A 26730-nucleotide genomic window follows, 5' to 3' on the forward strand; every position below is an offset into this window, starting at 1 on the left:
TTTTGTGCCCACTGCCATCATACTGCATAACAGCAGCAGAATACACAGGCTGTCCTCAAACTGACCAGCAGCGTCAGTCATATAGTGTCTCCCTGTATAGTTGCAGTTTGTCACTACTGTATTTATTTTATTTTACTTTTATGTTATTCTACTGTTTTATTGTCTATAACTGTATTTACTCCCCCATGGGGATCAATAAAGGAATCTTATCTTACAAACTTTAATATACTGACTGTATTTGTATTCATTATGATTAGGATGTTACCAAGTTTCTTTAAAATCTACATTCTGAATGCTGAACTGGTTCTGCTCATGATGTTAGTGTTCATCTTACTGTTCTACATCACTGCCACCTTCACTGTGACACTGTTTTAACCAATAAAGAAATAAGACATTTTAGTGACACACCCACAATGACAGGTGTGTGTATATATGTACAACACAAACATACAAATTACTCAGATTAGATTTCATATCAAAATATGTATTTATTTATTAGGATTTTAACGTCATGTTTTACACACTTTGGTTACATTCATGACAGAAATGGTAGTTACTCGTTACACAAGATTTATCAGTTCAAGTTTAATGTCACAGTCATGGACAATTTTGTATCCCCAATTCACCTCATTTGCATGTCTTTGGATTGTGTGAGGAAACTGAAGCTCCCGGAGGAAACCCACACAGACATGGAGAACATGCAAACTCAACACAGAAAGCTCCCTGACTGCTTCACCTGGGAATCAAACCCAGAACCTTCTTGCTGTGAGAGGCAACAGTGTTACCAACCGAGCCACCGTGCTGCCCCACGTTCGATGTCAAACATATTCTTGGACAATTTTGTTTCTATAATTCATGTCCTTGGACTGTGGGAGGAAACCGGAGCTCCAGGAAGAAACCCATGCAGACACGAGCAGAACATGCAAACTCCACATAGAAAGGACACAGTCCGCTCCACCTGGGAATCAAACCCAAGACTTTTTTGCTGTAAGGTGACAGTGCTACCCACCGTGAAGCCCCACATTCAAGAGACAATTTTGTATCTCTAATTCATGTCTTTGGACTGTGGGAGGACTGTGTGTTTTCCTCATGTAACCCATGCAGACACGAGAAGAACATGCAAACTCCACATAGAAAGGACCCAGACCGCTCCACCTGGGAATCAAACCCAGGACTTTTTTGCTGTAAGGCGACAGTGCTACCCACTCGGTTGACATTTAGACAACTTTAAAAGTAAGCAATCACTAAACAATTAACTAAAGTTTATTAACATTTTATTTACAGAGGTGTAACTTACATTGAGTTTGTAGGGCATGGACTCAAAATAGATGGAGGTGGCAGATATTCGCTTTACATCAGACATGTAGCCATGGGTAAGGCTGGAGAAAAACACAAAAGAGAAAAAGCAAGAGAATATGTGAGAATCAGAGTGAAAATGGTGTAGATGGATGGATTAGTGAAACCCACTCCTGCATTACTTTATTAGCACATGTGGTCCATCCCCCATTTCCCAAAGTGCAGAGTGAGTGGCTCTAACATGAATATAGAAGAGAAACGTGCTGCTTTTACTCATGCATGAGTGAAATAAAGATATGTTTGTGCCACTCCTCCATTAGGAAAGGGTGAGTAGGTGAGATAAGGGCTGAACTACTTTTGCTAAACACACTAACTGAAAATATCCATGAAACAAGATTAGGGCTTTCTGAAACAAAGCAAAAAATGTGCAAAAAGAGTGCCTATAGGAAAGCAGGTACTCACTGTCCTCCGTCAGGCAGATCCAGACCCATGATGCGCTCGTGGGGTTTCAGCACAGCTGTATATGCAGCAAAATTAGCTGGAGACCCAGAGTACGGCTGAACGTTAACGCCCCAAAGAGCTGGATCCAAATCGAACGCATCAAGAGCACGCTTCTGACAGAGTAGCTCGATCTGATCCACCACCTCTGCGCCACCATAATACCTACAAACACACACACACACACAATGTTTAAATAATTAGTTTTAAGACTAGCATGTGACAATTTATAATAAACAAAAGCCAAGATTATTATATTCAGACTGATGGCAGCTGAGAGATTCACCCCTTACCTACTCCCTTTTCCTGTCTCCTACAGACACCTAGTCCTTTCTCCTCACACCTGTATCCTGACCCCCCTCTTGTATCTTGTATTACCCGTTATAAAACCAACACCCCTTTTATCACACTACCCCAATCTTTGTTCACCTTTGTAGTCCACCTCTCCATTGTCATTTCCTTCCCCTAAACCTCCTCCTCTTTTTCCCAATTCCTCCCCTCATTTTGAGTGTAGATAAGGTCGTCTAGTTAGATTCTGTTGGTCTTCCATGCTGTATCTATACTTCTGTATGTGTTAATAAACTACTCTACCCTAAGGACCCGGTCTCCTGACTCCTGTATACCGAATTTCTAACACAGCACAGGATATAAGGTAACCAGGTTTAAATGTTTGGGTTGCGTACTCGAACATTAGAACGAAATTTGAACTGAAAAACTTACTTTATGTGGTTTAACACTAATACCTGTCAACATGCACTGATTATAAAACCTTGTAAATCTTTGTGGACGCATGATATAAAATCTGCTATGTTGGTGTTAAATGCACTGCTATCAACCTGCTGGTACCCAACAGACAATTGGCTGTGTCCAAAAGAGGGAGGTCGACTGGGTTCCTTATTGCTACAGCAAATGCAACATCTGCTGGCAGGTCAAGGGACCTGCACAAGGAGTGTGGAACTCGGAGAGAAACAGCGTGTACTATGTCACTCTGTACGAAATATGTGAGAATCCACCAGCATTTGAATAGGAAAGTGGTGCATGACAGCCTGACTTTCCTTGGACCAAGCGCAACACTACCATTGAATTTAAAACAACTAGGCTGGGAGAAAAAAAGGGAAATGGGGCAAAAAGGAGTATGTTGACAACCCTGGCCAAATATGATCTTTTTGCCCCTCACAAAATCAACAGAACAAACTGCATGAAGGGTGGAGAGAGGAGGGCCTGAACATGGAATTTTACTTAAAGGCTTAAGAGCATAATTTTTACCACAGCAAAAATATATAAATAAAACAAATGCATGTGCCTTTGAGAAGGTGCATAAAAGACTTGTTTGTTTTTATAATGCCATGTTAGCATATTTATGATATCCATGGCAGGATTCTGTGTTTTATGCTAGTTTTATTGTATTATTGTCTTGTATTGTATATACAGTCATGTGAAAAAGTTAGAACACCCCATGAGAACCTTTGTCTTTTTTAACATATTTAAACATCTGGACATTTGACTTTCATTTGAACAGTACTGAGAGATGGCGCTTATATCATTAGACAAATAAAACTGAAAAAATTACTTTTAAACTCAAGCTGTAAAATGTAATCAACAAAAAATGGAAATTTATTTTGAGGAAAAGGTTAGGACACCCTAAGCCCTAATAGCTGGTATTTCCCCCTTTGGCTGAAATAACCTCAATGTGACGTTTCTTATAACCATCTACTAGTCTGACATCAACTGGGAGAAATTTCTTCAGCTGTGTGAGGTTTGAGGGGTTTCTTGCATGCACGGCACGTTTCAAATCACCCCACAGCATCTTAATAGGATTAAGATCCGGGCTTTGACTTGGCCATTCCATTGGGTGTCCTAACTTTTTCACATGACTATGTTTTCAGTCTTATATTATAGAGGAAACTAATGATCATTTCTGTATTATCTTATGTGAGAGTTTCTTATATTGTATTGGACATATGTAGACTTTGTCTTTCTGCATAAAAGACTTAAAATAAAAATAAATTATATGCTTTCAACTTTGTGGCAAAAAGATCCCATCCTGTTCCAGCATGACTGTGCTCCCCCCGTGCACAAAGCAAAATGTATAAAAATATGGTTTGATCATTTCTGTGTTGAGAAAATTCAGCTGTCTGCACAAAGCACTGACCTACATCCTATTGAACACCTTTGGGATAAATCAGAATGTCAACTGTTATTATTTTTTATTATTTATAAGACAGGGCATTACACAGGATTCATCATTTAAAACCTTTAATGTCAAACAGTCATGGACAAGTTTGTATCTCCAATTCACCTCACTTGCACGTCTATAGACTGTAGGAGGAACCCATAGCTCCTGGAGGAAACCCACGCAGACACAGGGAGAACATGCAAACTCCAAACGAAAGGACACGGACCGCTCCACCTGGGAATCAAACCCAGGACCTTCTTGCTGTGAGGCAACAGTGCTACCCACCGAGCCCCCCGAATGTCAGCTAAGAGCCAGGTGTTCTCAAATGCATTTTGTATACTGGAGTCTTAGTTTACATCATTACATTCTTAGTGACTGAATAAATAGCAGCCCAGTATTATAAAATATATCAATAAGCGCATGGCTAACAGGCTGAGAGCTAGTAGGCTAGCTTACTAAATTAGCAAGTTTTTCATCCTGTAATAATTTGGATTTGACTTGCTTAAAGCTGTGAAGGACAAGACGGATACTGTAAACAGTTTCCTTTTTATAGAAATACTTAGTGTCTTGGCTTTAAATTGAAAAATAGAATCAGCAGCAAAAAAAAAAAAAAAAAGAATTAACCACTTAAAATCGTGTTTTTAGGTAGAACTACTTATCAATTAAATATTGATGGTTTTAACTAGTAACTAGAGTTATTAAGACACACACACACCTCTTTCCTGGGTAGCCCTCTGAGTACTTGTTATTGAGACAGGAGCCCTGAGCCTCTAGAGCTGCTCTGCTGCAGAAGTTCTGTGATGGAGAAACACAAACACAGAATAAACATTCATTCGGGAAGCTCATCATAAACTGTGAAGCAGAAAAGAAACTGCCCTGTGGTGTGGCATGGTGACAAGTCTTTAGTCATCATATCAACACCTTCTCATCTATTTCCTACTGTCGTTCACACACACACTGCAAATGTTTGGCCTCAGATGGCACAGAGCTTGCTACAGTACAACGCCGCCACGCTGTGAAAGCAAACACACAAATTGGAAACGCGATCGAGGACTTCTGGGCTTCCTCAGCATAAACATGCCGCCACTACAGGGGATCCACATGTGCAGAGAAAGAGATTAAAAAGGACAGAGAGAGAGACAAAATATCCTGCTAAAATGAAGAAAAGAAAAATGCACAAGGTGCCTTTAATGAATAAGACTGATCACATTTACTTATGTGAGCTTGATTATTTTTCATTTCATTTAATTTTCACAATCAACCTCCGCTTTATCCTGGTCAGGGTTGTGGTGGGTCAGGTTGCCCCGGAATCATTAGGTGCAATGTAGTAACACATCCAGGATCTATCATGAGCCTTGGCCATTCCTTCTACCTCTTAGAAACAGTCAATCATATCTGTATGTAGATTCGAACCCTGGATCCCAGCGGTAGTGGGCTAGTGTAATTTGAGTGCCTGTCATGTTGAGTATGCATATTATGTACACAGTCAAATTAAGAATATACACCAATCACCAATAACATTAAAATCACCTCCGTGTTTCTACACTCACTGTCCATTTTATCAGCTCCACTTACCATATAGGAGCACTTTGTAGTTTTACAATTAGTGACTGTAGTCCATCTGTTTCTCTGCATGCTCTGTTAGCCCCCTTTCATGCTGTTTCTCTGCATGCTCTGTTAGCCCCCTTTCTGCTGTTTTTCAATGGTCAGGACTCTCCCAGGACCACCACAGAGCAGGTATTATTTGGGTGGTGGATCATTCTCAGCACTGCAGTGACACTGACATGGTGGTGGTGTGTTAGTGTGTGTTGTGTGTTGAGTGGATCAGACACAGCAATGCTGATGGAGTTTTTAAACACCTCACCGTCACTGCTGGACTGAGAATAGTCCACCAACCAAATTTTCCTGCCAACAGCGCCCTGTGGGCAGTGTCCTGTGACCACTGATGAAGGTCTAGAACCAACTAGATAGGAGTGTCAGTAGAGTGGACAGTGAGTGTACACGGTATTTAAGAACTCTAGCAGCGCTGCTGTGTCTGATGCACTCATACCAGCACAGCACACACTAACACACCACCACCAAGTCAGTGTCACAGCAGTGCTGAGAATGATCCACCACCTACATAATACCTGCTCTGTAGTGGTCCTGGGAGAGTCCTGACCATTGAAGAACAGCATGAAAGGAGGCTAACAAAGCATGCAGAGAAACAGATGGACTACAGTCAGTAATTGTAGAACTACAAAGTGCTCCTATATGGCAAGTGAAGCTGATTAAATGGACAGTGAGTGTAGAAACAAGGAGGTGGTTTTAATGTTATGGCTGATTGGTGTATGTATTAAAAAGTTAAATTCATGTCAAAAGAACAACCAATTTGAACTTTCCAAACATGGACAGGTGTGAGCCAAAATTTCACCAGACTTAGGCCAGAAACATGCTGATGAATGTCAAAAGCAGCTGATCAAGGACAAAAAAAAACTCCACACATGACCAAATTTCAGGACCAGAACCGGGACTTAAATACGAATTATTATTAACTGTTAGGTGCAGCCTAAAGTCACTTCTACAGACATAGATCGGAGAGGAAGAACTCTGTGACTCCCGTACGTGAGCACTAGGTCCGGCTCTGACAAGGTCAGAGTTTGAGATGCCTTCGTTCATTCTGAGTACTACAAGAGCTTATATAGGACATAGATGTCTCTAAAATAGGCTTAACGTTTAGTTAGAGCAGGTGAGATAGAAAAGGCTGGTAAAAAACAGAAACAGAACATTACGACTCTGTGGTTAGAGTTATCTGCAGGAACAGATTGTAAAATGGTATGCTCAGCTTAACGGTCAAAAAGTCCAGCACCATAAATATATGGGCACTTAAAATATCTAACACAAACGTACGCAGAAGTGTGTTTTCAATCAACCAGTCACAGAAAAAAGAAATAAATAAATAAAAAACTTAAATTCCAGGACTGCATGACATGTCTGTCCCTTACAAAAAGTGTATGTACATTTTGGATTTTACCGAATTATATAAATGAACTTTTATAAAAATAGACTACTGCTGGTGAGCCCTTTGTGCACTTAAAAATAGGGCTAATTTAATTAGTGAGCAGGGGTCTCTAGCCAATGTTAAAATTCAAGCAAGAAAATTAAAAGTGTAACCATATGAGAAGAACTTCTGCATGGGCTAATGTAAACCAGACACCACACAAAAATAAATAAATAAATAAAAAACATAAATAAATAAAATCTGACCTAACTTAAAAGCTTCTGGCCTTAAAAGTGGCCACTCAGGAGAGAGACCCCTGCAGTTTAATGAGTCACTGAAATTTGTTGCCAATCACATGGACAAAGAAAAAAAGCAGAAGCTTCTTTCTTGCACAGCAGTGCTCCAATAATTTCATAAATAAAAAAATAAAACTTCAGTGAAATGTGCAACTTCTGACCCCAGCTGTAAATGTAATGACAAACTCTGATCACGTTTAGTTAAACCCCTGCATGAAAATCTTTCCTCTGCCATGCTTCTTCATTTAGCACACAGATTTGTTTTTCATTCATTTCATTTTTATAAAGTGCTTTATCCTGGTCAGGGTTGATGTGGGTCTGGTTTTATGCAAAATCATTGGGTGCAAGGCAGGAATATCTTAGACGTGGTGGAAATCCGTGGCAGGGCTTTGGCCACCTCCCACCATATAGACTGTGTGTATGCCCGGCTGGCGGATGGCATGACTGAGGTTCGAACTTCTGCACACCCGAGCGCCTCACACAGAAATGATATAATGCCTAGTTCACACTACATGCTTTTTGCCCTGATTTTCGCTCACCAACTGGTCACCGCTAGATATGGAAGCTCAGAAGCGACTCGGCGTTCGCTCGGGGATCGAAACTCGGCTCTCAATAGCTTTGTGTGAACTGTTCAATGACTCAATCCGAGCGGCTCGCCGAGCACTCAGTGACTGAAGAAAAATATCTAGCATGTTAAATATCCGGACCAGTCGGCGAGTGAAAATCCTGTAGTGTGAAAGGGGTTGCGAGCAGGTTGCGAGTGGCAGCGAGTACGGTGTAGAGATACAGCCAATAAGAATGCCAGATATGGGGGAGGAGTGTAAAAAGGTGGAACAGGGGCATAATATAGTTTATCAGAATACATCGGCACACACACAAGCTTTACTGTCTATCTTCTTGTCCATGCCAAACCATAATACCAACATTGCATTGCAAAAAATATTTATTTACCTCCAACTCACTACAGAACAGACGATCACTGCTGGTTGCGTAGCCCAATCAACAACAACTTTAATCGTTTGTTTATTATTGTTGGGCATTTTTGGACATGGTATCATTAAACCCCTCGTCACTTCTCGCGTGTGTTTTCGTGACAAAAACCAGGAGAGCAGATACACTTGCCTGAGATTACTCATGGTGATAGATTGTGTAGTGTGTAATCCCCTATCGCCGATCAGTCGTGAAGTGTGAAATCCACACCGACTTTCAAGACTCCCGATTACAAGACATTCAGTTCTGTAGTGTGAACTGTAGAGCGAGCGACCTGACAGCTCCAAAAGTCGTGTAGTGTGAACTTGGCATAAAGCAATAGTGAATAAAAATGCTAGTGAGTTTGAAATGAGTTGCACTAATCGGGCAGTTTACAGCACAGCTTTAATAAATCATCTAGACCACACCTGGGCATCCGACCCTTTGGCTGTCCCCAACCGGCCTGCATGAGGTCAGTGGTAATTAGAAATAAGATGTGAATAAGTGTACATCATACATGCAATACAACATTATTGTTTTATTTTAAAGAGACTGCTATTTTACCTGTGCTTGCATTAGTGTATCCAGACTTAAAATGTGTTAAACAGAACGGAAAACAGATGTGTTAAACAGAGAAACAGAAGAGTGTGATCGATACAAAATGTATGAGCTTTTAAACAAGACATTGACTTCTAAGTATTTTATTTATTGAAATCAGATGTAATGCCTTGTGTTTAGTTTGTAGGGAACAGACCGCTCTGTTTAAGGATTACAATTTAAATCGTCATTACGGTACTAAACACAGAAAAAAACGGTGGCCACATCTGAAGCTTTGCTAGCTAAACTGCAAAAGCAATAAGGACTATAGCAATAAGGTTTTACACACCCATGACCGGAGCAGTTATTTATTCATTTATTACAATTTCTACGTCATGTTTAACACTCTTTGGTTACATTCATAACAGACGGTAGTTACTCATTACACAAGATTCCTCAGTTCACAAGTTTAATGTCAAACACAGTCATAGACAATTTAGTGTCTCCAATTCACCTCACTTGCATGTCTTTGGACTGTGGGAGGAAACCGGAGCTCCAAGAGGAAACTCACGCAGACACAGGGAGAACATGCAAACTCCACATAGAAAGGACCTGGACCGCCCCATCTGGGGATCAAAACCAGAACCTTTTTGCTGTGAGGCGACAGTTCTACCCACCGAGCCACCCGACTAGAGCAGTTAAGACCAGCGTTGCGATAGAACATCTAACAAGAACAAAGGACTGAAAAACAGCAAATGAGGTACAGTAATCCCTCCTCGATCGCGGGGGTTGCATTCCAGAACCCGCCGCGAAAGGTGAAAATCCGCGAAGTAAAAACCATGTGTTTATATGGTTATTTTTATAACTCGATTCCATCGGCTTTAGCATCTTGTCATTAAAACCAATGGATTGAGGTAGCACAGCACGCTAACGTCAATATAACATTTCCCTTCATGTAACGATTACGGTTACATTTCCTGACAAGCCCGAACTGCAAATAAAAACACTCAACAAGTTTATACAAGTTAAAAATCAGTAATATTTTATTTACGTTTGAAAATAACTCCATAGACCACTGAAGTCGTGTCGTCATATTGTAGTCCACGCCATGTTGTTATGCCCATATTTGGTAACCCGGGTCTAACAGAAATTTTGAATGGGAAATATGAATGGAGATTTCGCAAATTGCCTCTCTCGCATCCTGTAGCCATAAAAAATTTTCCAAAGCTGTTACGTTTTGTTTTATGGAGATTCTTCTGTCTATTATCACTGGATCCTCTGAATTATGAAGTCGTTAGAGTCAAAATATGAATATTGCTACATGTAAGCTAACGCTACTGCGCACTGAATTGACGTCACTAGACTGTTTTCTTTTTTTCTTTCTTTTATAAGCCTCTTAAATGAGCGCACGAAGCAGTGTGATTCACCAGTGTAACAGTGGAGTGATATTCACAAGTTTTGGTTGATATTTTTAGTAGGTAGATACATTAAAGTAGAAAGCAAGGACGGTTGGGTGTTACGCCTTTGGTTGTACTCACCAAAAGCGAGCCGCTCGTTCCGTTAATTTGATTGGTGTAGTTCAGTGACATCTAATTAATGTGCAGTAGCATTAGCTTTCGTTTAGCATTATTAGTATTACGATCCTTTAACAACCTCGTAATTCAGAGGATCCAGTGATGTACAAGAGAAAATGTACATAGGACAAAACGTACAGGGTTCTGAACATGTTTATTTAGCACAGGATGAGTGAAAATAACGTTGAAATGTTAAGAGGTGAGCCTCCTAATCGGGAGCGCACACAGGATTACGTAAAATGCGTCTATGTAGAGAGCGCACTAGCTTTTCCAACACACCCCTTGTCTGCAGAAATCCGCGGACCAGCGAAAAATCCGCGATTTATATTTAGACATGCTTGCTAATAAAATCCGCAATAGAGTGAAGCCGCAAAAGTCGAAGCGCGATATAGCGAGGGATTACTGTAATTCAACTCCAAACAAAATAGCATAAGCACTTTGTGTAAAGTTACTTTAAAAACATTTTGTTCACAATTGTTTTTGTGAAAGTTGATTAAATAGTGAAATAAGGATGTTTACTCATTGCCTGATTGTCACATCTATTTTTACCAGTAACAATTCATCAAAACTTTATCATTTACTGCTTTTTATAAAGAGTTACAATAAATATTGAGCAGAATTAAGTTCAACCTATTGGTACAGCCCTCCACAACAGTCCCAGTTTCACATGGCCCCTTGCAGAATTTAATTGCCCACTTTTGATCTATACTCCAAATCTGTACCAGTAAATGATATTGCTGCAATTGGAACTAGGCATTATGGCAACATAAGTCCTTCCACAAGTCTAGCCTAGCCTAGCGTGCACCGATACACATTCTCCAGCAAGCGAGAATAAAACCGACAGCAGAGAAGAGATGAAAGAAAGGCTCCGTTGCATGGAGTTTTGATTGTATCAGACGGCACGGGAACAGCTGTCGGCTCTTTGCAATTCCAAAAGCCTAATATGTGTTCTGCTAATCAGCCTGATGTGAATCTGGATCAACAAAGCGGAATAATTCAAAGTAACAGACAGGAAGATCACTGCCATACACTTCAACTGCTGTAAAAAAGTCTGTGGTTCACTGTGAGATGTAACTACACCACGGACAATCAATGACAGATTTATTGTGTTAGGATTTTTACGTCATGTTTTACACTCTTGGTTACATTCATGACAGAAACGGTAGTTATTGGCTACACAAGATTTAAGGTTTAATGTCAAACACAGTCATGGACAATTGTGTATCTCCAATTCACCTCACTTGCACGTCTTCCAAATGTGGGAGGAAACCGGAGCTCACAGAGACCCATGCATGGGAAGAACATGCAAACTCCACACAGAAAAGACCCAAATTGCTCCACCTGGGAATCGAACAGGACCCTCTTGTTGTGAGGCAACAGTGCTACCCACCAAGCCACTGTGCTGCCCCAATAGCACTAGAACGACTCATACTGGAGAGCTCAGTGCAATATCAATGCTTCCTTTCCAAGTGCTTTTCTGACATGAAATTTAATTGTACAGGTACATTACAGGTACAATGGTACATTAATGACATGTTTTAATGGTAATGCTAAAGCTCCGACTGCATAAAAAAGGCTTCATCTGGAGTGACTGTTACTAAATACAGAAACGGGCACATAACTACAATTGTTAACCAGACACTTTACGGATTGGGCTTTTCTAGCAAAGAAGCTGCACATGCATTTAATATCGCCATATATTTTACCAAGTGTTGACTGAAATGGCATAAAGCACACCACCACTGGACCCTAGAGAAAAGGAAATCTGCAATTTAGCGGTTTGACAATACAGTGCAAAAACAATAAATGGTCCAGCACTGGTTGTAATTATTAAGCTGGACATCTTGGTTTTAGTTGGGGGGCCCTTAATGCTAGTGCATGCATTAGCATTATACGAAACTGTGTGAAAAACGATGTACTGTGCCCTGTCCATCACCTTTGGACTGCCAGCTGAAAGCCGATCCTCATTACTTGCCATCAGTGCCTAACCTCGTTAATGTGCTCCACGCTAAATGAAAGCAAAATCCTGCAATCATGTTCTAAAAGAGTTGCAGAGTGAACAGCGGTGCAGAGTGAAGCTGGTTATACGTTATCCTGAAGTCTCTGAAACATCAACATCAAGAGGTAAATAAATCCTCCTGGTTTAAAGCGTATATGTTGTTTAAGAACTGACCTCCATCATCACGCGTTACATCTGCTGTAATGCTTCACCTGCTAAACTTAGTGTGGCCTTTTGCCAGCCATGAAAAGAACATCATTCAAAAGGTTTTTCTTTTTTTACCCCTTCCCCTCCCCCACAGAGAATCTTGACAGTCTTAGAGATCATGCAGCCATTTTTTGGCAGAAACTAAGACAGCAATAATGTTATCCTTTATCACACAGTGGTTTCCATCTTGCTACTGTGCCACAAGCTCCACTTTTGTACGATGACCTTAGCTGTTGCTGCTGGAGAGATGCTGGCTGTAAGCCCACTTCTGTAAAGATGAATTATCGTCTCAAAGCTTCTCTACGAGATGTTTTTGGGTTGCCAGTACCAGGTAAATGACCTTGCACCATTTCGAAGACAGACAAGTCGTTAATGACTGTACTTTTTATTGTAGCCCTTCCAATGTGAATAACAATCCTAGTAAAAACCAACTGAAATATATATATTTTTTTCTGTTAATAGCACTAATTATCTGTACCACCAAGATGCATGTGGAGCAGCAATTACTTGTTCACACCTAAATGTTTTACTGGTAATTACCACACAATATTAAAAAAACAAAACAGCTTTACTGTAACAAAGGCTGACGATGCTCAGTCACAGTATTATGTCTTAAAGTTTCCAAGTGCAATAAAAGTAAAAATGTGCAAACTGTTGCTAATTTTTAGCCTGTTAAGCCCTGCCACCAACAAGTTCCCAATATGTTACGTGTTGTTAGAATAAAAAAAAACTATGGTATTTTGATAATATCTTTATAATTTTGTTATATTTACTATCTACAAGTATTGTACAGTAATTTTTTCTAATGTACCTAGAGCTGCTGTAATGCTTGCCTTTCACTTTGGGATTAATAAAGTGATCGATCGATCTATCTATACATCTATCTATTTATCTAATAATACATGTTGAGTTTTGTATGTAACATCTATTGCAAAACATTATTTTTCAGTGATTGGTTACTAGACATAAATTTTTTGTACAAAAATACATTTAAACCATTAACCCAAAGCTGACAACGCCTTTAAAAAGTACTTCCTAGTGTACACTGCGCCACTAACCAAACCCCTTTAAAATAGAGACTATTACAAGGGACCCGTTACAGCCCTTCTAATAATGCCACAATCATGAGCTGATGAGTGGTAGAACTGCAAATGCAATCCTTGACAGGAAACAAGGGCTCCCACTTCTTTTAGCTTGGTGGGCTCTAACCAACCCAACTGAATAAAATTAAAATCAGGTGTTGCTGCTTGCCTGGTTTAGAGCTAGAAGCCTAGCATTACCATTCTGACAGTTTGATTAAAAGACAGTTGGAAAAGTCCTTCAGGTGAGTCCCAGACTTAGCATAAGCCCATACACTTTTCTGTTTGGTAATTAGTGAACACCTCCAAATGTAAATGTTTTTCAGGCAGCCAAGATGTGAACACAAACACCTAGCATTAGAATTGCCATTATCCCAGGAAAGTAATAGATCAGTGGTCTAGGGCAGGCTTTTTCAAACCCGGGGTCATGACCCTTGCTGAGGTTGCTGAGGCTTTATGTCACATTTTGTAAACCACAGCGGGACCAGATTGCCAACAATTTTATTAATTAAGTATATTTCGTTTTGTATTTTGATTTGATACATTGTGTTGCCTGGGTTGCAGTAAAAATCATGGACAAAATGTGGGCCATTTGAAAAAAAAAACCCCTAAAAGACGCTGGCCTAAGGTAGCAGATTTATTACTGATCTAAAATTAAATAATGTAAAATGCAACAACAGAGGTCATTACAAAAGAAACAATAACTTATCAAACCATGAGCCACAAATATTTGAGTTTCAACATTCAATATGCTTCAAAAAATTACAGCCTGTGATGAAGAACTGGAGGCTCTGGGTTAATTATGTGATGTATGATATCAGTAAATACTTCACACAACTTTAAATGAAGTAACTAGTTGTATCTAACTCTCTCTCTCTCTGTGTGTGTGTGTGTGTGTGTGTGTGTGTGTGTGTGTGTGTGTGTGTGTGTGTGTGTGTGTGTGTGATTTCAGTTTACCTCGGATGCGATGAGCTCCAGTCCACGACACTGTCTGTCTTTCTCTTTCCGCAGGAGGTTCCACATCTCAGGGTCATCCTGTGCCAGGCTGTCCTGTCCGGTCCAGGGTCGCTCATGTTCAGGTGCCTGTGCTGCTGCAGAGTGCTGTGCTCTCAGACCTACACTCACGCGCTGGCACAAGGGCTAAGGACACATCAGATAGGAAAAGGAGTAAGTATAGTTCAAAGGTTTCATAAGAAAATACACTGGCAACTATTAACATAGCTACAGGCTAGCAAATTGCAAATTGAACAGTTAAACAGTGTATTTTCTTATTAGACAGCCAAGAAGTCATTGTTCCTGACTGTTTCCATTTCTAAGACATGCAGCATAAAGCATACAACACACCGCATGCAGCTCTATTTTGAGGCCCAGCAATATTAACAAAACCATTTCTTTCCTGTGCTGCAAGAATTGCAAAGTGGACCAATTTTTCACCAGTGAATGCTGCAGGAAATGGTAAATGTGGCAATAAAAAGGAGCAAATGTGCTCCCAGTAATCACAGATAGGTCGTTTTACGGCTGCATAAAAACTAAGAATGGCTTAACCTGTGGATAAATATGTACAATATCTGACTGTTTGATTTTAAAATACCCCCTATCAGCACTTCGATTTGTTTAATGATCAATAACACCCCCAAGCTTAGGGTCAAGCACTGTTTGCAGCTTATAATCACAATCATTGTATGAGGTCACTTACAGTCCATGATATGCTCTGTGAAGGAAAACTGTATCTGTATTGACTAAAGAGTCAACATACTGGGTTGCTTGTGGGAAGCTGTTGTTTTCGCTTTTTTTTTCTACAACCCCAAATCAGAAAAAGTTGGGACAGGATGGAAAATGCAAATAATTAAAAACAAAAACACAGTTTCTTACATTTACTTTGACTTTTATTTGATTGCAGACAGGATGAACCTGAGATATTTCATGTTTTGTCTGGTCAACTTCATTTAATTTATTAATAAACATCCATTCCTGCACACCCTTTCCGACATGTGCACAGACCCTTAACATTTTTATGGTGAGCAAACAGACAGCAAACAAAACCACAAATCAATCTAATAAAAATTCATTTTATTTTCATGGTTAACAACCGGTGGACCCGGTTATCCCAGAATCAGTTACACACTCGGGCAGAACGCCAATCCATCACAGGGTTTCAACCAATCTCTTCTTTCTATTTTTCCTTAGTTAAATAAAGATTAAAATACTGAAAAAAAAACCCAATAAGCCGCTCAGGTGGATGCACGCTGCAACCGGAGCTGGATCTCGAGTACGTCGTATCGAATCCAGCTCTGCCTTACCGGTCGAGGCTGAGCGGCTATATGAACAACGATTGGCCTGTTGTTCAGATAGGTGGGACTAATGCCAAGTTCACACTACACGACTTTCTGATTTGTCGGGTCGCTGTACAGTTCACACTACACGACTGAATCTTTTGCACTCGGGAGTCTTTAAGTCGGTGTATATTTCACACTACACGACTGATCGGCGATAGGGGCTTTCACACTACACGACCTATCACCAACTGGAATCACAGGCGAGCTTCTCTGGTCTCCCAAACTACGTTTTGTCACGAAAAAAAACGTGAGAAGTGACGAGGGGTTTAATGATACCACGTCCAAAAATGCACGTCAACAAGTAGCGAGCGATCAAAGTGTTTGTGAGCTGATGTGCAGCGTAAAATCAAGGAGGAAAAATAAATGAATCTGAGTGGATTTGGCAACACGAACAGTACGGATTGTTCTATAGTAAGTTGGTGGTTAATTAATATTTTTGCAATGCATCGTAGAAAACGATCAAGTCAGAAATACTGTAAAACGTGTGTGTGTGCCGGTGTATTCAGATATAAACTATATTATCCCCCTGTCCCACCTGTTTACACGCCTCTCCTGCGTTTCCCCTCACACTGTATCTTGCTTTCTCATTGGCTGTTCGACATAGCACTCATTGCCAGACGTGCAACTCAGATCAGATATCTGAAATGCTAGAAATCTCAATCCAGTCGCTGAGCGCTCGGCGAGCTGGTCGGATGGAGTTGTTGAGTATTTCACACATAGCGACTGAGAGCAGAGTTTTGATCGCCGAGCGAACGCCGAGTTGCTGCCGAGCCGGCAAATCTAGCGCCGACCAGTCGTCGAGCGAAAATCAGGCCAAAGGTCGTGTAGTGTGAACTAGGCATAAGGCCGGAAGTGGGTCTCTGTCAGAATGGTGCAGTTACGACCTCTGCTGGCTGATTAGAGGCGCCTACAAGGAGATGAGCAAGGAGTGCTCTTAGGGTGTGTCTCTCAGCACGCAACGCTAGGTGGCACAACACTCGTCAATGTGTGGGTGGCAAGATGCATACGGCTTGCTGCTCACGTGTCGGAGGGGATGTGGGTTAGCTTCGATCTCCTCGGTCAGGGCAGAGATCGGAATAGACAGAGAGGAGGCGTGATGCAAATTGGGCAATTGGACGTGCTAAAGGGGGGGAAAAAATGCATTAAAAAAAAAAACAACCAAAAAAAACCCCCAATAATTTACAAAAAAATGAACTTGTCTGGAAAAGGAGTTTGTATTAGCGATGGCAATAAATTCCAAATCCTATGAAGGTCCAAATCATGTACTTCTAGACAGAGATAAAAACATGCGCTCAATCACATTCAATAAAACAAAGAAAAAAAAAAGCTTACATAAAGGGCAGAGGTGGCATGTCTTACAATCACACCTCCAATTCTTTTCATAACAAGAGGACATGCGATCATATCAACCCCTTCTTCTCAGAAAGGCTTAATTTCAACAGGTATGAGAGTGGTTCAAAAATAATTATTTTAACTTCAACCAGTCGTGCTAATTATTTGAGCCCCTCTCATGTCTGTTAATTATGCTGCAGTCAGCAGTATTGATGAGCAACAGCAGTATAAAATTCAGAACAACTCTTATCTAATCACACACGACCACACTTCACTTTGTATGAGGCTGGTTGCGCCTCCAGCTTTTCTTCTCTCCAAATTCTCATCTTTCTGCACTACATTTCAGATCCTATAATTTGCTATTGCTGTCCTCTTAGATTTAGCTTTCCTCCATCTTCTGTTACAGTAGAAAACAACGACTGTCTTAATACATGCATTGACATTTACTCATCTTTTTCAAAGCTGGTATTAGAGCGCAGGACCAGCTGTTATAGGGCACTTGTGAAGCCAAAAAAATTACAGGCCTTTTCGATTGATAGCCTAGAGCAGTGTTTCTCAACCTTTTTTCAGTTACGGCACCCTTTAAAAGTATGCAAAATCTCAAGTCACCCCAGTCTAAAATGTATTAAAAAACGTACACTCTGCATCCCTCGGACTGCTAACACACACGGACACACACCATAAGGTATCATTTAGGGAGGGAGGGGTAAACGTGACTTACTTTAAATGGGAAACCTGAGCCTGGGATGATGCACACAATCGCCCTATTCTGGCAGGGATGGATGAGAATCAGACACGGAGCTCCTGGTCCAGAGCCCTCAGTCGCCCCCTGTACTTGTTCTTGATGCAAGTTAGGCTCAAAAAGCTCAGTTTGCTCAACGAACTAATCAGATTTACCATAAATAAACAAGTTTATAGTTTATTTCTCAATTATTTGTCATTATACTAAGAGCACTGCTTCTTTTCTGCATGTTCTCTCTGTAGCTCGGTTACGGCTCTCTCAACTCAAACTCAAAAGAAGCTTTATTTGCATGACAAATAAAGACATTCGTATTGCCAAAGCACGTTACAGAGAAATAATAAAGATAACAGTAAGAAAGAACAAATATATACAAAACAGCACTTTGGATGTAAATGTGCTTTATAAATAAATTACTTACTTGCTAAAAGAGTTACAGGTGCAAAAAAATATTATAATAATAAAAACAGTGCAAAATAATAACAAAATTATAATATTTACAGTAATGAGGTAGTAATAATGATCAGTCTCTCTCTGTGTGTGTGCACATTAACTGATCGTTATTACTACCTCATTAATGTAAATATTATAATTTTTATTGTTAATATTTTGCACTGTTTTTATTATTATTTTATTCTATTTTATATTTTTGCACATGTAACTGTTTTGTATATATTTGTTCTTTCTTACTGTTATTTTTATTATTTCTCTCTAACTTGCTTTGGCAATACAAATGTCCTAACGTCATGCCAATAAAGCTTCTTTTGAGTTTTTGTGTGTGTGTGTGTCTCGCTTGCTCTCCGCTTTTGGATTTGAATTTCGACAATAAACAGCTCTTATTATGACTGATTAATTCCCTTTACTGATGGAAGCGGAATGGGTGGATTACAGTCGATAAGAACTGCGCAGAAATAAAAAGATATACATATAAAGCGGCTTCCAGAGGCGCGACTCGGTTCCTTTTGTTCATTTTAAAGAGCCATTCAATAGAATCGGATCGTTCGCGAACGACTCATCACTTTTAGAATATTTTTGACGGCACCCCTGACGAAGCCAGACGGCACCCTGGTTGAGAAAGGCTGGCCTAGAGCCTTGACCACTCAGCTACCACTGCTCTATATAAACTAGTACGCATTCTTCATTTAATTTTTCTACTTCAAAATATACAGAACTCCTTGGTTTAAAACTCGGCGTTTGCCACTGATCGGCTAGGCAACATCTAGCGGGCATAATTGGCAGTGTCTGCAGCAGACACGTTTCTGATAGGGCGGGATGACTATGTGGGTGGGGCCGTCAAACGCTGCCTAAGGGCCTTGATTAACAAATAGAGAGGCGTCTGTGCAGAATGCATGGGTGAAAAAGGGTTCTGCTAAGGGCTGCGCGTGGGTCAATGGAGGCGTGAGCAGCAATATACCCACCTCGACTGCAATTGGGGATTCCCAAGTGGAAGACACATTGACTACGCTAGATATATATATAAACAGTAAAAAAAACTGTTGCATAAAGCCAGTCAGCATAAAGCTTTTTTTGTTGTTGTTTAAACCAAAGCCATTTTTAAAATTTATTTATTTATTTATTTAATCAGTTTTAGTCGCTCTGCTAATGCCTGACCACCAGAGGTTACTAAAATAAATATATTATATAAATATATCTTTGGTTTTGAAAAACTTTAAAAAATGAAATGGAACACCCAACACTAGACAAAGATGAGAAAACATTGTGTATTGTATTTAATCTACTTTACTTCTCATTGTCTTGAACTGATGATGGCTAAAGACTTTTTATTTTCCCATCTTGTGTTATCTGATGAACAGTGATGTTGAACAAAACAAGCTGACTCGTATTGTTTCATTCTCAGCTCTTTATGGTCATAATGTCAAGTGACGCACACAAGACAAATCCACCTCTTTTTGGTCAGAAAAGAGCAAAATAGTCCAGAATATAATGATTTTCACTCAGTGTGGTGGTAAATCACTAAAAAAGCTGTTATGACAGAAACATCATTGCACTGTAGATCTTCCATGGGTGCTGCAGTCTGCTAAAAGATAAACCAAGCAGCGGAAGGTAATTTCAGAACCTACTCAGTTATAAATTAAAGTACCAGTGATAAATAGTTGCTGGTAGTTTTGGTGAAACTGCACTGTTTTAAGTTTGTTTCATATTTAACACCATGTCAGCTACTATGGCTATTATCATGTCTGTGGATTTGCTTACATTACTTGTGTGTAGTGGTTACAGTGTTTGTGTGACTATGAGGATATTAGGATTACAAATATCTGGGAGTGCACATTGACAATAAACTGGACTGGACTAAGAACACTAATGGCCTCTACAGGAAGGGTCAAAGTCGTCTCTATTTCAGGGTCCTTCAACATCTGCCGGACTATGCTCAAGATCTTCTATGAGTCTGTGGTAGCGAGTGCTATCCTCTATGCTGTTGCATGCTGGGGAAGCAGGCTGAGGGTGGCAGATGCCAACAGACTCAACAAATTATTCGCAAGGCCGGTGATGTTGTTGGTGTGGAGCTGGACTCTCTGAGGGCAGTGTCGGAGAGGAGGATGCTGTCTAAGCTGCAGGTCATTATGAACAATGGCTCTCACCCACTTTATGACACAGTGATGAGACACAGGAGCACATTTAGTGCAAGACTCATCCTACCAAAATGCACCACAGAGCACCACAGGAAGTCTTTTCTACCTGTGGCCATCAACCTCTATAATTCCTCCCTTAATGTGTGACACTATGGTTTATCTGTGCAATATTCAGTATTCATATGTGCAATAATAATAACGTAAGCATTAATTATTTAATTGTGTGTAAATAACTTTTTTAACTTTACATTTTTCTTCTTCTTTTTTCTTTGTTTTAAGCTAGTAGAGTGTTTATTCTTTTTACATAAATGGGTGCTACTGTAAAAAACTGCAATTTCCCTCTGGGATCAATAAAGTATTCTGATGAGGGTATAGAGTTTAATTGTTTTTTTCATGACTTACATGGTGTTTGTAGGTGCTAGTGCTTCCAGGAGTTTAAGCAGAGTTTTGGGGGGTACTGAGGTAAAGATTTCACTGTTTTATGTAAACATTTAATTAATGAGAGGGAATTTCATCCAACAAATATTAGCGTGTAACTTAATTTGTATGTTACGGGTGCTCAGGTGGCGCAGCGGTAAAACCCAAGAGTTTACTGCTGAGATCTCAAGCTCTCAAGTTTGAATCGACACGAGTCTCTGCTATCAGTTGCTGCAATCACAAGGCACCAGCACAAAGATGTGGAATAATAGAGATCAGTGCATGACTTTGTGCACATACTGATCCCTGTGTGAACTCGCCTTCCTCGTGCAGAGGAAAAGCAGCAGTGGGCTACTTCAGAAATGTCGGAGGTGTCTGCAGCAGTATTAAAGATACGACTGGGTAATTGGATCCAAGTAGATTGGAAGAAAGAGAAAGAATTATTTTTCAGAAATAATAATTATTAGTTAAAAAAAGATCGGAAGGTTATGTAAGCTTCAGCTAAAAAAATTATGATGTAAAGTGTGTTTCACATGTTCATTAAAATCCACATAAAATACATTTTCTATGTGCTATTATCAGATCCAGAACTGCTCATAAAAACTTGGGGAAACGCACCTCCAACACAAAAGACTGATTATAGATGAATGCATTTCTCTTTTCTTTGGATTCCTGTGTTGCAACGTGCAACAGTAATAAAGATAATAAAGCTCCTGTCCAATCCCTATTCCAATTCACCAAAGCGCTTTGCTCCATGGGAGGCCAGGAGCATGATGGACTACTTCATTTTAAAAATGTTATTAAAAAACAATTAGCTCAATGATGTGGGGGCATTAGGAGACGATGTATGAGACCGGCTCCGGCTAGCGTGAGAGCACCAACGGCTGGGCCGGTCTTGGTCACTTTATCAGGAGCTATAGTAATGCAGGGTGGGGTAACCACCTAGCGTGCATTAGTAATAATACTGTACACTTATGAGTAAATAAACAACGCTAATGAGCATTATATGGGTCCTTAGAGAATTTGGCAAAATGAATAAGACATCAATTACTTCAGCGAAAGCAAAAGGGCAAATCGGAAGAGGTCTTACAAGGATAATAAATTAGCTTGTGTTCAAGCCATTATAGGAATTTCTTCATCGACTGGAGATGCCAAATGTGATCTGAACCATATACACTGAAAAGCTTAACAGAATTTATTCATGTCTTACACCATGTTTACACGGTGGTTATATTCATGGCAGGCAGGGTAGATATTGTCAGTCTACAGGCTGTCAAGCACTGTTATTATTTATTTATTAATTTATTAGGATTTTAACGTCATGTTTTACACTTTGGTTACATTCATGACAGAAACTGTAGTTACTGGTTACACAAGATTTATCAGTTCACAAGTTTAAATGTCAAACGCAGTCATGGACAATTATGTATGTCCAATTCAACTCACTTGCATGTGTTTGGACTGTGTGAGGAAACTGGAGCTCCCGGAGGAAACACGAGGAGAACATGCTCCACACAAAGAGGATCCGGACCGCCCCACTGGGGGATCAAACCCAGGACCCTCTTGCTGTGGGGCAACAGTGCTACCCACCGAGCCACCATCCAATTCTTCCAAAGATGTGCTTGTTTGTTTGTTTTATTAGGATTTTAACGTCATATTGTACACTTTTGGTTACATTCATGACAGGAACGGTAGTTACTCATTACACAAGGTTCATCAGTTCACACAAGGTTATATCGAACACAGTCATGGACAAATTAGTGTCTCCAATTCACCTCACTTGCATGTCTTTGGACTGTGGGAGGAAACCAGAGCTCTCTGAGGAAAACCCATGCGGACACGGGGAGAACCTGCAAATACCACAGAGAAAGGACCCGGACCGCCCCACCTGGGGACCGAACCCAGGAGCTTCTTGCTGTAAGGCGACAGTGCTATCCAAAGATGTGTAATAAGGTGGAGGTCAGGGCATGTGCAGGTCACTGGAGTTCCTCCACACCAAATTAGTCAAAATTTGTCTTTACAGAACTTTTTTTGCAGTTCTGTAAAGTTTTTTGAACTTTTGACCGTTAAGTGTACCTTAAAATTCACCAAGCAGTGACATTTAAAATAATTCAAGACTTTGGGTAGATCTTTGGTATGCTGTGCATGTATGACAGTCAAATAACGTCCTAGAACAACAAAACTTTTGCAAGACTGAAAGTATAGAATTGTTCACACAAGTAGTATTTATAAATATTTTTAAGTTTATTTTTATGCATGCATTTAAATTTACATGAGAGAAATGAGCCAACATTAGTAACAAATGTCCTAATACATGAAACATTGTGCATTTAAAAGAGTTTTAGGCCCCATATCCTCACCTACATCTTAATTAAACAGACTTATACGGGAAGTGACAGTATCACCTCCTCCCCTGTGAGCAATGCCACACGTACGAGGTCAGAGCCAGATGTGTCCGTAGGAGTAGCACTGGCATGGTAATAAGGAGGCGAGTGGCACTGCTCACCTGGCCTTCTGTCAGAACCGGCGCCCTGTACCAGCACGTCCATTGAGAGAGTCTGCCTGTCTCTCAGGGGCCACCTCATGCCTGCGTGTGCGCAAGCATCACATGGGTCATTACTCTCTGACAGGATTCGTCCTTTGCTGTCTGATCTTCCAGTGAGAACACAGACACCACTGTGACACAGGGGAAGTGGAGCAATGTGGAAGTGTGTGAGTGTGTGTGTGTGTGTGTGGATATAAACAACCCTGAAGTTAAGACAAGCTGTGGACATTGAGCTGTCCCCAGCGGTGCTATTGGCCGGTTGGTCATCTACATACAGACATTATGATACTGCACTCAGTCGGTGAGTCTGGGAGAGCCAGACCCACCACACACATGTGGCCTGGATAAAGCGGTGGTAAAACACAAAAACGAATATGACTGTACAGAGATGGAGCATGCTTGCTGAAGTTGGATTGGGTGTGTTCCCAATTGGAATGTTTTAATTAAGTCTTAGACTATTCTTTTTCTTTATTTGTTTATGCATTTTCTCCCCTTTTCTCCCAACTTTTAGCGTGTACAATTGCCCGATTGCGTCATGCTTCCTCTCCACTAATGCCGATCTCCACTCTGATCGCAGAGAACGAAGCTAACCCACGCCCCCTCCGACACGTGGGCAGCAGCCGTATGCATTTTTTCACCCACACTAGGCGAGTGCTAATGCGGATCAGCCCTGTGTACGGAGACGCACCCTGATCAACGCACTCCCTCCCCGCCCCGGTGCAGGCGCCATCAGTCAGCAGAGGTCAGTCGCATCAGTTACGAGGAGACCCTATCCAGCTTACTACTACTCCACCCCTATATGAACAACAGGCCAATCATTGTTCATGTGGCCGCTCAGCCCAGCCGGATGGCAGAGCTAAGATTCTGCCAGTAACATGATGTATTCGAGATCCCAGCTTCAGTGTGCAAGCGTGTGAGCGGCCTAATCTTAGACATTTCTAACCAACAGCATAAATCAAACAACAAATTATTAGTTAATTATCAGTTTATCTAATTTATCTAATTTATACCAATGTTTTTTATGACTTGTGACATTCAACTGTGATGTATTTCAAAATAACACAGGTAGATTACTTCTGAAATAAGAAAGAAAAATATAATCACAATCTATTGATTATGTATTAATAGCTCTGTGGGTGCCTGAGCGCTAAACAGACACATTGTTGGTCTCCTTGTCGCTCCAATAGCAATGCCTACTGTCTGGTCAAATGCTGATACTAAAGGCTAAAGAGAAAGAAGCGTGGTCCTTTGTACGAGCGTAACAGGCATGTCCTAGTCTGGCAGAGATCGCCAGAGTGCACAAAATATATTTGATTGTTTCAATTAAGATGCAAAAACAAACAAAAAGACTTTCATAGAACTTTCAATAATACAATTCTACTATTGTAAATTCTCTCTTTTAGTGCATTTCACAGAAATGATGCTATGCTTTAGTGACTGTATATCTGCGGAATTCAGAAAGGCTGGCTGTGCTAGTGAAGAAGCAATCTCCTAGGACACATTCACTTAAGGAAGCGTTTTGTGGTAAAACATCTAAGTGTTCCATAACATGAATATGCATTTGTGTGAAATGACCATAAAATCCACTTTGAAGGCATCCATATACAGTGCATCTATGTGTAGCTACATTTTCCTTACTGTTTCACTTTTAAACTTGTGTTATAGCATGGGGTGCAGAGAAATAGCAGTTTTTTTTAAGAGTCTAAAATGCTCTTCGTAAAAAAAGAAAATAAAAATAAAATAAAAAAAAAAAGCTTAACGTGGCTTACTGTACTAAAAGACATAGGAACACTAAACTGCTCCCAGTTATTACTGGTCATGAGCTCTCTCAGCGAATGAATTTTTTTGGTCATTGTTTTAGTACAGTAAGTCACATTAAGTAGAGATGTACCGATCGGGGTTTTTGGCACCGATTCCGATCTCCGATCTCCTTTCAGGGACATCGTCCAATAGCCGATTCCGATCGGGGAGGGGGGGGCTGTTTGGGTTAGCAGTAAATAAAATAAATAAACTTAAAAAGAGCCTCACAGTGAAGATAAACCGGAGCAGCGCGCGCGCGTGTGCCCTTAGAAGAGACGCTTTGTTCACAGTATCGCTATAAGTGCGTAAGTTTCTCTTCTCAGTTATCTCTCCGTGTTTACTGTTATTAATTAAATGTCATGGTTTTAAATAAACACCAACTACTACAGAACATTTTGTGTGACTCTCTTACATTAAAAAGCTTCATTAAACTGCTATTACCACAGATCTGTAACCGACCATCAGACTTGTTCCATCTAAGCAGCTAAAAGTTCAGCAGATGATCCTGAACTAACGAATTTGGTAATGAATAAACTTTTGCCTCGGATTGGCTCTGTAACGTTTTCTGTTCTCATCTACATCACAAGTAAGAACCGCTTACGATTTACCAAAGTGAACCAGGAGTTTATATAACGTGCTGATAGAATCGACTCAGATGTGATCGGGTTGAATTATCTTTTTAAAGTAAATATAACAATCAGCAAAATTACATCGTATGTATGATGCACAACGTTAATGATGTTATTTTAGGTCATGAAGAGTTTTCACTGTGGTTTCTGTAAGATGGTTGATGAATGGTGATGTGATGGTTGGCGCTTTGTAGCTCAAAGTCTGGATCAATCCACTGAGCTGTTAACTTAACGTGATCTTTTATATATCACACGATCGGATCGGCTACTTTTAGGAAATATCGGCCGATCGCCGATAGCATATTTTGATTAAAAATCGGCCGATACCGATTCATAGCCGATCGATCGTCCCATCTCTAACATTAAGCATTGTTTATACAGCCTGAGTCACTTTTACTGCGTCATATCAAACAGTTCGTCTCATTGGAGGTGCTTCGAAAAAGTCAGTGGCAAACTGAGTCAAAGTCAGATGAAATTTGAGCGGCACGGCAAGAGCAAAAATCACAAGGGCAGTGCAGCAGCAAACTAAGCAGCACCGCCACGCTCCATAGGAAACAAAGGCACAGCCTGCTGAAAAAGATTTTGCCGCTTCTCATGTGAACGCACACTTATTGAGGCGTTTGTTTGCAGCTGTTGCTGCTAAAGATGGACCAAGCAATTGTTAAGTTCAGCTGGTTGAAAGACCCAAAACACCAAGTAATTCCAGGAACATCACTGATGATGTGTCCAG

General features: G+C 40.4%; 1 protein-coding gene across 1 annotated transcript in view; it reads right to left on the reverse strand.

The window, feature by feature from the left end:
* The window catches only part of shmt2 (serine hydroxymethyltransferase 2 (mitochondrial)), a 44741-nt gene that overhangs the window by 11538 nt on the left and 6473 nt on the right, over window positions 1–26730 (reverse strand). Inside the window, exons 2-5 of the mRNA XM_062997452.1 lie at window positions 14569–14751; window positions 4686–4765; window positions 1759–1959; window positions 1298–1379 (exon numbers count right to left, since the gene is read on the reverse strand). Coding sequence (XP_062853522.1) covers window positions 1298–1379; window positions 1759–1959; window positions 4686–4765; window positions 14569–14751 — 546 coding nt within the window. The remainder of the gene's footprint in view (window positions 1–1297; window positions 1380–1758; window positions 1960–4685; window positions 4766–14568; window positions 14752–26730) is intronic.

The sequence above is a fragment of the Trichomycterus rosablanca genome, chromosome 6 (genome assembly GCF_030014385.1).
Source record: "Trichomycterus rosablanca isolate fTriRos1 chromosome 6, fTriRos1.hap1, whole genome shotgun sequence".
NCBI classification, from domain to species: domain Eukaryota; kingdom Metazoa; phylum Chordata; class Actinopteri; order Siluriformes; family Trichomycteridae; genus Trichomycterus; species Trichomycterus rosablanca.